The sequence below is a fragment of the Bos taurus genome, chromosome 9 (genome assembly GCF_002263795.3).
Source record: "Bos taurus isolate L1 Dominette 01449 registration number 42190680 breed Hereford chromosome 9, ARS-UCD2.0, whole genome shotgun sequence".
In the NCBI taxonomy this organism is placed as follows: domain Eukaryota; kingdom Metazoa; phylum Chordata; class Mammalia; order Artiodactyla; family Bovidae; genus Bos; species Bos taurus.
In genome coordinates, this window is record NC_037336.1 from 97,152,705 (window position 1) to 97,164,922 (window position 12,218).

The following is a 12,218-nucleotide window of genomic DNA, read 5'->3' on the forward strand; positions in this document are numbered from 1 at the left end:
TGCCTGGAGAATTCCATGGACAGAGGAGCCTTATAGAGGGCCATTGTAATACACTCTGTTTTAAAGTGAGGAGACTGAGGCACAGAAAGATTAAGATCACTGGTAGTTGAGGAAGCCAAGATTTGGACCTAAGTCATACAACCTAATCTCCTTTTTAAGCACTACAGAATCCCTAAGGCATGTAAGTTGGGTTAACATGCTTTTGTGAAAGTTGAAGATTTGAAGAAAAAAGAGCAATGATGATGTCAACTGATCTCTTCTGAAAAGCTAAAGCAATGGGAACTGATATCAGCCTGAAGAAGCTTACAGGGATTGGGGCAAAAAGGTGGGGAGGACAAAGAAAGCATCAAGTTAGATGTTTCAGAAAATCATTTCTCTTTGCTCTTTATTCAACTTCTTCAGATTGTAGACAGTGGTGGTTCAAAATATATCCCTGAATTCCCTGACACCTTTCCTTCAGGATGGAGCTTAGTTTTCCCTTTGCTTTGTGGGTGGGCTGGAACTTCTACTCAGTGCTAACCACAGGAACAAAGCAGCCGTGATGGAGCACAGCCTCGGAGAGCAACTCACCACGGCTTTGTCTTTGCTCTGTCCCTTGGATCATTTGCTCTGGGTAAGCTAGCTACCATTCTGGGGACAAGTAGCCTAAGAAAAGGGGTGTGTAATGAGAACTGTGGTCAGCAGCCAGTGAGGAACTGAGGCATTTCTGGCTAAGAATCATGGGTCGAGCCATTTTTGCAGTGGGTCTGCCAGCCCCAGTCAAGTCTTGGGTTAACTACAACTGAGCTTGACTCCAACCTCATGAGACCCTGAGCTAGAACCACACAGCTAAGCTACTTAGGGATTCCTGACCCTCAGAAGCTGTGAGATAAAAGATGTTTATTAATGAAAAGGCTAAAATTTGGGGTTATTTGTTATGTAGCAACAGATAAGTAATACACAAACCAACAAGAATGCCCCTTCCCCATAACAAAACAGAATAAATAAAGATAAAACACATTACCTAGATGTTCCAAAGAAATATCCTGAAGATAGTCATTCTCCTTTAGGTAAGGTTTGCCCCTAAACTCTCTTAACCCAAAGATATTAAAGCAATTCAATTCATTTCCAAGGTAATTTTCCGTAATTTGGAGTTCAAATGTGTGTGTTACTTAGAATATCACATTGTGGAAAAAAGGGAAGAGAAAGACGTTCAAATCTTAAAATTACATAAACCTTCAAAACTGTTCAAGATGAACAGTGAATGCAGAAGACGGGCCAAAAGAACTCCCCAGCTTTAGACAATGCAACAATAGGAACAATTATTAGGTAGAAGCACAGATAGAACCGGACCATTAGTTAATGGCTATTGCAACTCAATCTAAAAGAAAACATTTGCTGGAAACTCTGATCCCAGAACTTGGCAGCTTGCTTGGGCCACATGCAGCCGATGCAGATTATACAGTAAATGATGATGACTAAGGCTGGGAAGCAGGGTTTGATTTCCATAATTTCTAAGGCTGGCAGACATGATGTGAGTTTTCATCCTAATGAAATCGCCATTAGCCCAGAAGTATTTCTTTCTGCTTACGCATCATGGTATCTCATTATTTTTCAACGTCCACTTGCTCTGCTTTATCACTCAGCCCAGAGCTTGGTGAGCCCCACTGCATGACCGGCGGGGCGCTCTACCAAGGATGACAGATGCCAATTTATGCACAGGTAACTCAGGCGGCACAGCCCCAATGAGGCCTGGGTGATATGCCTCTGCCATCCATCCACACTCCTCCTTCCAACAAAGCTCCTCACGAAGCTGCAATTTTAAAAGGAACGCTCTCCCATCACAATTCAACAGCATTTTATAAGCACATACACTTCTTCCTTTTCTGGCCGGCATGAAATTTAATACCAGGATTATTATCCATTTGTCATTTCAGCCTATAATTTAGCCAGCCTATTTGCCTTTGAGTTATGCTTCCCTCACCCCTTCACCGTCAGCTCGCATCCGTGGACCCGTTCAAGATGCCGTCTAGGTCATATTGGTTTGACCTCTTAGAACAAACATTTTCCATGCTTCTCTTTCTGCTTCCCTAAGAGGCCCCATTAAGTTTTGCTCATCTCGATTTAAAGTGATTTTTACCACCCGATAACATTTCAAGTTTTCCATATTAATCTTCATTTTTATTTCTTGAAATACTTAGGCCAGCAACGTAGCTAACACAATCATGCTAAGAGGTGGAATTCTCTTTCTCCTTCACTCCTGTCGACTCGATGCTACCTCTGAAGAAATCATTTTTGCTCTGAATTATCTGAGCACCGGAAGAAAAGTTTAAAAGGCTGACCGAGTGATTTCACGTCTTAAACACTGATAGCTATCAAAGCAGAAAATCTTACCTCCCCTCATTATATACGGGATTCTGTTAATTGAAATAGTTTTGTTTTTACATCAGGTTAGTTTTAGTTTTTACATCAGGTCAAAGATATCTGAGTCCAAATGGAAAATGAAAATAAAATGAAAATTAAAAAATCAGGCCAAAGCTATCTGAGTCCAAATGGAAAATGAAAATAAAGCGCCAACCGAGCCAATTTCGCAAAGCAAACACACACACACAGAGTCCACACCGGGGGTGTGGCTGGTACTCACCCCGCAGCCCAGGCCATGGCCCGGCTCGCAGGAGACCTTCCGCTGGCCCGGTTCTGGAAGCAGCCCCGCCCCGCAGCCCGGGCCGGGGCAGAGCACGCCCCCTAGCTGCAGCACGCACTCTTCCGCCCCGTACTGCTGGTACCGGTTGTACTGCAAAAAGAAAACCAGCTTTTCAAAGAGACAGCACAGATGCGAAGAGCTACAGGCACTCACGTTTTACCGAAATGCTACTATTTGGTGGTTTGGGGGCGTTTTCGTGTGGATCCACTTCCATAACAACTGCAGGGGAGGGGTGGGTGGGGTGGATAAGGTATGGTCCAACCTAGAGAATCCGAGTCCCAACTTACAAAAGAGATAGATGAGGCATTTATTCTTTGTGTTTCTAGAAATCTGTCCTCCAGCAATGTTTTTTCGAAGCTCGGATTTTTGGAATACGACTTTGTTGTTGAGTCGCTCAGTCGCGTCAGGCTCTTTGCGACCCCACGGACAGCGGCTCGCCAGGCCTCCCTGTCCCTTACCATCTCCTGGAGCTTGCCTAAATGCATGTCCATTGACTGAGTCAGTGATGCTATCCAGTTACCTCACTTAATACTGTTACCAGCAGCATTTAATAGACTTTTTCATACAAATTTTAGGGACCGCATCCATACTTCAAGTTATGGACACTCATAGGGAATCACTCTCAATCTCATCAGATGGTATGTCATCATGCCTCTATTCGGGGATCTATCAGTTTTTAAAACCATTTTGAAAAAAGGCGTCAGTGTTCCACCTCTGGTAATTGTTAGCAGCCCACACAATATCAGTGAGCATATTCACTCTGACGAAGAAAGACTAATGTTCAAGAACAAAATTTTCCTTTCACATTATTCTTATTCTTAAAGCATGATTTCTTTTACCCCTGACTTCATTTCTTTGTGCTGTTGCTTGGCTCAGTTCACTTTGACGATTCCTCCAGCCTGCAGAATAAGATTCAAACAGCACAGGCCATCGTCCAAAGCCTTCCTTATCACAGCCCTAAGTCACTGTTCTCCTTGCATTATTTGATCATATGCTCCTCTAAACTCAGCTCAACTCAGATCGATCTGCTCCACAATGAGTTAATTTGTGCAACATTTATTGAGCACCTACTATGTGCCAGACACCTCTGTGACTGCTGGGCTACCGCCCTGAACAAAAGGGCATCTTTACTCTCATCCAAAAGTCTAGAACAGGAAATACAGAAAGGTCAAACTGTATAGCATGTCAGATGGTGATAAGTGGGGAGGAGAATAAAAAACCAGAGACAGATTCAGGGGAAGACGTGAATGACAGTTTTAGAGAGGTGATCAGGGAATCCCTTACAAAAAAGGTTCGTTTAAGCCAACATCTGAAGGAGATTAGAAAGGCAAGCCAGGTGCCACCCGGGGGAAACGAGTTTCCAGGCTGAATACAGAGCATGATAAAGGTGTAGGGGCTGCAGCGTGCTCAGATTGTTGGAGGTCCCGCAGAGGGGCCAGTGTGTCTGAAGTAGTGAATGGGTGTGTGTGTGCGGGTGGGGCAGACAATAGTAGACGAGCCAGAGAGTTCATGGGGGTCCAGGATGTATAGATCCCTGAAGGCCGCCAGAAGAATTCTGCCTTTTATTCTGAGAGATACGGGAACCACTGGAGACTGTGGAGCTGTGGATGACACAATTTGACTAATCTCTTAAAGACAGCCATCTGGCCAATGTGCTCAGCGTAGACTCTCGGGGACAAGGGTGGAGGCAGGAAGCAGAGATGCAGGTCGGAGGTGGTTTCAGTGAGGTCCATGGAGAGATGGTGGTGGTCTGAACCAGGAAGGCAGCCGTGGGAGTGACGATGGATCAGTGGTTGAGCTCTGCATGTACTTTGAAGGTAGAAATGGCAGATATTTTGAGGCGGATTGGATATGTGACGTGAGAGGAAAAGGAATCAAGCAGGATATAATGTTTGTCCCCCAAGGAGAGAGGACGGGGGAGCATGGGGGAGGCTCAATGAGATGGGGGGACATGGGAGAAAGGGGTGTGTGTGTGTGTGTGTTTAGAGAGTTGAGAAAAGGAATCGTTATTTCTGTTGTGATCTATTCAGTTTGTTAACCTCTGACACAGCTAAGTCAAAATGTTGAGTGCCTAACTGAACGGATGGCTTTGGAATTTAGGAGAAAATTGTAGGTTGTAGACACCAGTTTTAAAGTCATGGGTGCACCCAGAGCTGAAAAGGAGAGGATTAGCATCAGGGCAACTATCCATTTTCTCATATTTCTGACCTCATCAGAAAGAGAAAGATGGATTGGTCAAGTCCCCTTGTAAATATGCTAATATTACTTATATACAATGGCATTAGCTAGAAGAGAGTTCTCATCTATAGAATGCATTTAGCGGAAACACTTGATCTAGGTTTGCTTACAGTGAACAAACTAGAATATGTGAATGCATAAAGTAAGGCTCTCTGAAAATGTCATAAGCTATGCAGTTGTTAAGGGGTGAATGGAGACATTTCATCAGGTGGTGAATGGTGAGACAGTTTGTATACCTGAGAGGTTTTGTGTTAGAGATCGTTCTGTGGGCTTCCTGGAGACCTGACACATTGGCTCTTGCCTAGAGTATGTGCCAATATGCTGAGAAAGGACCTGGGCTTTGTTAAACACAGTCGCTGTGTTAAATGATGTGGGCTTCCTTGATTTCGTCTGTGTTTCATCATTGCCAGCATCCTTGAAGTTATCAGTAAAGCGTGACACTGGGCTCCATCTATGATTCTTGTACGTCTGGTTTGACAGTCAGACTCTGTGTCATCTCAGCAGCCCCAAGACCGGAAGAGACTCTCTGCCCTTTGTGGAGGCTGAGATGGAGCCACTAAAGGAGACTGAGATGAAGCAGTCTACTAGGCAGGTGGAAAATGAGAAGAATGAGCGAGTTCTGGAAGCCAAGGGAACACAATGTTTCAAGGAGGGTGTATGTGTCATGACAAATTATGTCAAAGGCTGCAAATAAACCACTTTATCTGGAAGCTGGCTGGACTTAAAAATGGAGATGCTGTTGCAATCTTGACAGGAGCCATGACTTATTGGAGGCATGGAGCCAAAAGCCTTATGGGGGTGGAGTCAAGAGAGAATTGGAGGAGACAGATTCCAAGAGGTGAGCACGGACACTTCTTTCTAGGAGTTTGGCCGAAAGGGCAGCAGAGACGGAGGAGAGCAGCTGGAGGGGCTGTGGGACTGGAAAGAGTTTTTTGAAAATGGGAGACCTCTGTAATGGCAGGGTGCTAGTATGCTGAAGGGCATGAGTGGGAGAGGGGCACTTGGTGGTGCCCATGAGCAGGTCACGCAATGGGAGCTGAAGGATGAGAAGAGGGGTGGTCTTGGAGGGGAGGAAGGCTGCGTGCTGGGGCCCAGGTGTGGACAAGGGAGGCTTGGGGAATTTGAGAAGAGAAGGAAAGGTGTGAATGAGAAAGGGGAAGGAAGGGATAGTCAGGATTGTTGCTGGGCACTAACAGCCCATGATGTGAGCGTTGAACCTTAAAGAAAAGCTGAGCACTGAAGAATTGATGCTTTCGAATTGTGGTGCTGGAAAAGACTCTTGAGTGTCCCTTGGGCTGCAAGGAGGTCAAACCAGTCAATCCTAAAGGAGATTAACCCTGGATATTCATTGGAAGGACTGATGCTGAAGCTGAACCTGATGCACAGAGCTGACTCTTTGGGAAAGATTGAAGACCAAAGGACAGCAAAGTGGGCAACAGAGGATGAGATGGTTAGATAGCATCACTGACTCAGTGGACATGAATCTGAGCCAATTCTGGAAAATAGTGAAGGACATGGGAGCCTGGTGTGCTGCAGTCCATGGAGTCGCAAAGAGTCAGACACGACTTAGTGACTGAACAACAGCCCATCTGGGGTCTGAGACTGAATCTCGAGCAGGCCGGTCAGTAGAGTGCCTGCTTCTCCGCAGCGACACTCAGTGGCAAGTGCAGAGCAGACACGAAGTTGGCTTGAAGCCAGGTGGGGGTTGCTCAGACTTGTATGAGGAAGCCTCCGGCCCCGCTTTGGCTTTGGCACATGACATCCCCTCATATCACTGTGAATGATTCCAGTAAGTGTTTATTGAATCCCTCTGCTCAGCTCTGTACCACTGGACTGTGAAAATTTCTGTCTTGGCCTATGCAAAATGGGTACAAAATTTCAGTTTTACAAAATGGTTACACCCCGGGGAGCTAATGTACAGCCTGGGTAGTACAGCTAATAATTTTATTTTGTAGACTTGAATTTCAGAGAAGGCAATGGCACCCCACTCCAGTACTGTTGCCTGGAAAATCCCATGGATGGAGGAGCCTGGTGAGCTGCAGTCCATGGGGTCGCGAAGAGTCGGACACGACTGAGCAACTTCACTTTCACTTTTCACTTTCATGCATTGGAGAAGGAAATGGCAACCCACTCCAGTGTTCTTGCCTGGAGAATCCCAGGGACTGGGGAGCCTGGTGGGCTGCCGTCCATGGGGTCACACAGAGTCGGACATGACTAAAGCGACTTAGCAGCAGCAGCAGCAGACTTGAATTTGCTAAAATGGTAGCTATTTCCAAACTATAGAGTTTTTACTTAACATTTTCAATTTTACATCTGTATCTTCCTTTTCACCCCCTCCCCACCACTGGCTATCAAGAACACAGAGAATGATAGAGATGTGATACATATATACAATGGAATATTACTCAGCCACAAAAAAGAATGAAATAATACATATGCAGAAACGTGATGGACCTAGGAATTGCCATATTGAGTGAAGTAAGTCAGAGAGGGAGAAATATCGCATGACATCCCTTATATGTGGAATCTAAAAGAAATCATGCAAATGGACTCACAGAACAGAAAGAGACTCACAGACTTAGAGAATGAACTTATGGTTGCTGGGGAGAAGGGACAGTTAGGGAGTTCGGGATGGACATGTACACACTGCTGTATTTAAAACGGATCATGAACAAGAACCTACTGTGTAGCATAGGAAACTTCTCAATGTTACGTGACCGCCTGGATGCGAGGGGAGTTTGGGGAGAATGGATATATGTATATGTATGACAGTCCCTTTGCTGTTCACCTGAAACCATCACAAAATTATTAATTGGCTATACCTCAACACAAAATAAAAAGTTTAAAAAAGAAAAAAAGAGAATGGTAGGATTATCATATTCACAATAGCACATTAGCTTCAGCTTACCTTGTATGCACCGTGATTTCAAAACAGTAATAATATTATCACCACGAATATGATTACTAAAAACTTCAAATATATTTCCATGTGATCTACCCATTCTCCTGCTGAATATTTCTAACAATAATAGTGTATCTAACTGCTGAAACATAGGGCCATTTCATACTACCCCTTCTTTCTAATTGTCATGTTATAGTAACATGTCATGTAATCTAATTGTCATGTTATAGTAACTCTACACACTTAGCTCACTGCCAGCCCTCATGTTGATGTCTGACCAGCAATTCTGGTGGTTTTAAGTTGGTTCTCTAATTCCTTGGGAATATGTCACTGGAAAAATATTCACTGAATTCTTGCTCAGTGACAAATGATTCGGGGCCTTTGTTCTTGAGCATGAGTTTGGCTGGCTGAGTCCCGGGTTCACCTTTTCCCCCCCGCAAGTATCTTAAATGTCTTACTCTGTGTTCTGATGTAAAGTGTTATGGGCAAGCCTGATGATGATCTGATCTTTTTTTTCCTTTATGAGTAAATTGATCTTTTTTGCCCAGATGCCCAAAGGATTTCTTTTTCTTTAGAGTCTAGTAATTTTATTAGAATATGTCTTGGTGAGACTTCTCTAGTGGCCCAGCAGTAAAGAAATCGCCTGCAGTGCAGGAGTCACAGAAGTGGGTTCAGTCCCTGGGTTGGGAAGATCCCCTGGAGGAAGGCTTGGCAACCCACTTCAGTATTCTTGCCTGGAGAAGTCCACGGACAGAGGAGCCTGGCGGGCTACACTCCACGGGGTCGCACGGAGTCGGACTCGACTGACAGGACTCAGCACAGCACAGCACACGTCTTGGTGCTGGTCATTTTCTGGTCAATTTTCACACACATTCTATGTCAGGAAAGTTGTACTGAATTTAATTTTTTAGTATTTGCTCCATTCTCTTGCTTTGATGTTTTTCTCATGGGCTTTCTAGCATACATATATTAGATTTTCTTTATCCAACTTCTAAGTTGGTCAACTTCTCTAAACTCATTTAGAAGTTGGTAAATACAGTGCTCAGTTGTGTCTCATTCTCTGCAACCCTATGGACTCGCCAGGCTCCCCCTGGCCATGGGACTGTCCAGGCAAGAACACTGGAGTGGGTTGCCATTTCCTCCTCCTGAGGATATTCCCCACCTAGGGACTGAACCCCCATCTCTGGCATACCCTACATCGGCAGGCAGATTCTTTACCACTGAGCTACCTGGGAAGCCCAAATACAGTTCATCTTACTTGATTTTCATTTTAAAGAATTTTCTTTCTTTCCACTTTCTATTTCTCTTAAGACAATATCTCCTGTTATTTATCTGCACTTGTGTAATTTCTTAATACAAACACACTGTAGAAAATTCTGAAAGAGATGGGAATACCAGACCACCTGACCTGCCTCTTGAGAAACCTATATGCAGGTCAGGAAGCAACAGTTAGAACTGGACATGGAACAACAGACTGGTTCCAAATAGGAAAAGGAGTACGTCAAGGCTGTATATTGTCACCCTGCTTATTTAACTTCTATGCAGAGTACATCATGAGAAACGCTGGGCTGGAAGAAGCACAAGCTGGACTCAAGATTGCCAGGAGAAATATCAATACCTCACATATGCAGATGACACCACCTTTATGGCAGAAAGCAAAGAACAACTAAAGAGCCTCTTGATGAAAGTAAAAGAGGAGAGTGAAAAAGTTGGCTTAAAACTCAACATTCAGAAAACTAAGATCATGGCATCTGGTCCCATCACTTCATGGGAAATAGATGGGCAACAGTGGAAACAGTGGCTAACTTTATTTTTCTGGGCTCCAAAATCACTGCAGATGGTGACTGCAGCCATGAAATTAAAAGACACCTGCTCCTTGGAAGAAAAGTTATGACTAACCTAGACAACATATTCAAAAGCAGAGACATTACTTTGCCAACAAAGGTCTATCTAGTCAAAGCTACGGTTTTTCCAATAGTCATGAATGGATGTTAGAGTTGGACTATAAAGAAAGCTGAGTGCCGAAGAATTGATGCTTTTGAACTGTGGTGTTGGAGAAGATTCTTGAGAGTCCCTTGGACTGCAAGGAGATCCAACCAGTCCATTCTAAAGGAGATCAGTCCTGAATATTCATTGAAAGGACTGATGCTGAAGCTGAAACTCCAATACTTTGGCCACCTGATGTGAAGAACTGACTCATTGGGAAAGACCGTGATGCTGGGAAAGATTGAAGGCAGGAGGAGAAGGGGACGACAGAGGATGAGATGGCTGGATGGTGTCATCGACTCAATGGACATGAGTTTGAGTAAACTCCAGGAGTTGGTGATGGACAGGGAGGCCTGGCGTGCTGCAATTCATGGGGTCGCAAATAGTCAGACACGACTGAGCGACTGAACTGAACTGAACTGAACCAGTGAAGTTGCTCAGTCCTGCCCGACTCTTTGCGACCCCATGGACTATAGCCTACCAGGCTCCTCCATCCATGGAATTTTCCAGGCAAGAGTACTAGACTGGGTTGTCATTTCCTTCTCCAAATTTCTTAGTATATTAATTCCCTTTGGAGTAGTTCTTTTGGTTTACACCTGACTGGTGGATAGGACCGGTTGCTAAGCACTCATGTCTCTCAGGACACTATTCTGTTCTCCTCTCTGCCTCCTCAGAAACTCTGTGGGATTTGACCTTTTTTCTCTTCTATTGGGATTTTAATTGTTTCTTTCTGTTGCCCTCCTTTACATGAAATTTGTTCTGAAGTTTTAGGAGGAAGAAGGATTCCGAGTAGCTCTTAATGGCCCTATAGTTTCTTCTTCAGTTCTGGGGGAGTGTTCAAAAATATAAGGGCTCGGTTCCTGCCATCTCCTAACTCTGTTACTCTCCTTCCAACTGGACTTTCTCTTTTCCTTTACTTTTCTGAGTGAATCTCTGCTCAGCGTGGGGCGGTGTCCTCGCAGAGGTCTTTGGTTGTTGCGTCTTGTGAGTCATGGGAGCTGCGCGCCCCAGCCCCTCACACCTTCCTGTAGACCCTCCTCACTCCCTCGTCTCCTTCACGGAGCTGTACTCCTGAATTCATCACAATGTCTTGACCATAGGTGTTGCACAATTAATAGCTGTAGAATAAATGAATGAAATTTAACTACATTCTTAATTAAGGAACTCTAATAAAATAGTCAATGACAATGGGAATTAATAAGAGTGGGATAGGATGGTTTTACCTATGTGAATTATTTTCCTATTTTAAATAAATGGTTAAGTAATTAGCTATTTTCTGATTTGATAACAGATCAGCTGTCTATTTAATTTAGTTGAGCAATTTTACTGCTACGATAATACTTTTTCTAGGAAGAAGTTAACCTATGGACAAAGTGCAATAACACTTTAACAGGGCTTGCTGACTACATCTGTCACAGTCTCAAATTCTGACAGAATGTATAAATTATGCTCCTCTTTCCATTTATTAACTAAGGGATTTATAAAAATGACTTTATTACATTCAATCTATTTACAATACACTCTAGGAGCATTTGGGGAAACAATTCCTTTTCTAAAGGAAGACAAATATTTTAGCTTGTATATCTGGTAATTTCTGGTTAAAAAGTACATACAGGGTTTGAATTTACTACATTTACATTGAATTTACCTACATTTACTGAATGCATTTTTTTTCAACATTGTGAAATTTGTAAGAAAAACATTTGACCTGGACCAAGAATGTACTAGCATTCAAGACAGTTTAATGTCCTAAGGAAACAATCTGACTCTGCAGCCCCATACTACGTAGCCTCTCCAGGCTCCTTTGTCCATGGAATTTTCCAGGCAAGAACACTGGAGCCAGTGTCCATTTCCTCCCCCAGGCTCTTCTGGACCCAGGGACTGAAGCCCGGTCTCCTGCCTCCGCAGGCAGGTTCTTTACCACTGCGCCACCTCTGGGAAGCCCTGGGTATGTCATTAGCAGAGGTCACTGTGCAGTTCTTTTCAAGGCATGACCCACATTTACAGATTCCTTTCAACCACTTACTGGCACAAAGTTGAGAGTGCACGGAAAGAAGCCTACTGTATACTTATTGGAGAGCGGTGACAAATTAGCACGAAACAGAGCGGAATGTTAGTACTCACCGAGTGTAAAACACACGGAAACTGGTGAATGGGCAGCACGGGGTGGAGGGACAGTCACCGACCCTTTGATACGACTTGTGTTATTTCCTAGGGCTTTTTTACTTATCACTGTTGAATAGCATTTATAAATAGAACTAACCACTCCAGTACTCTTGCCTGGAAAATCCCATGGATGGAGGAGCCTGGTGGGCTACAGTTCATGGGGTCTCGAAGAGTCGGACACGACTGAGTGCCTTCACTTTCACTTTCATGCATTGGAGAAGGAAATGGCAACCCACTCCAGTG

General features: G+C 44.1%; 1 protein-coding gene across 8 annotated transcripts in view; it reads right to left on the reverse strand.

Annotated features, from left to right (window-relative positions):
• Positions 1 to 12,218, reverse strand: part of PRKN (parkin RBR E3 ubiquitin protein ligase) — a 1,234,790-nt gene that overhangs the window by 194,900 nt on the left and 1,027,672 nt on the right. For all 8 annotated transcript variants that reach the window (XM_024996692.2, XM_024996689.2, XM_024996685.2 and 5 more), the window contains one exon: positions 2,624 to 2,773. In XM_024996692.2, the coding sequence (XP_024852460.1) occupies positions 2,624 to 2,773 (150 nt within the window). The remainder of the gene's footprint in view (positions 1 to 2,623; positions 2,774 to 12,218) is intronic.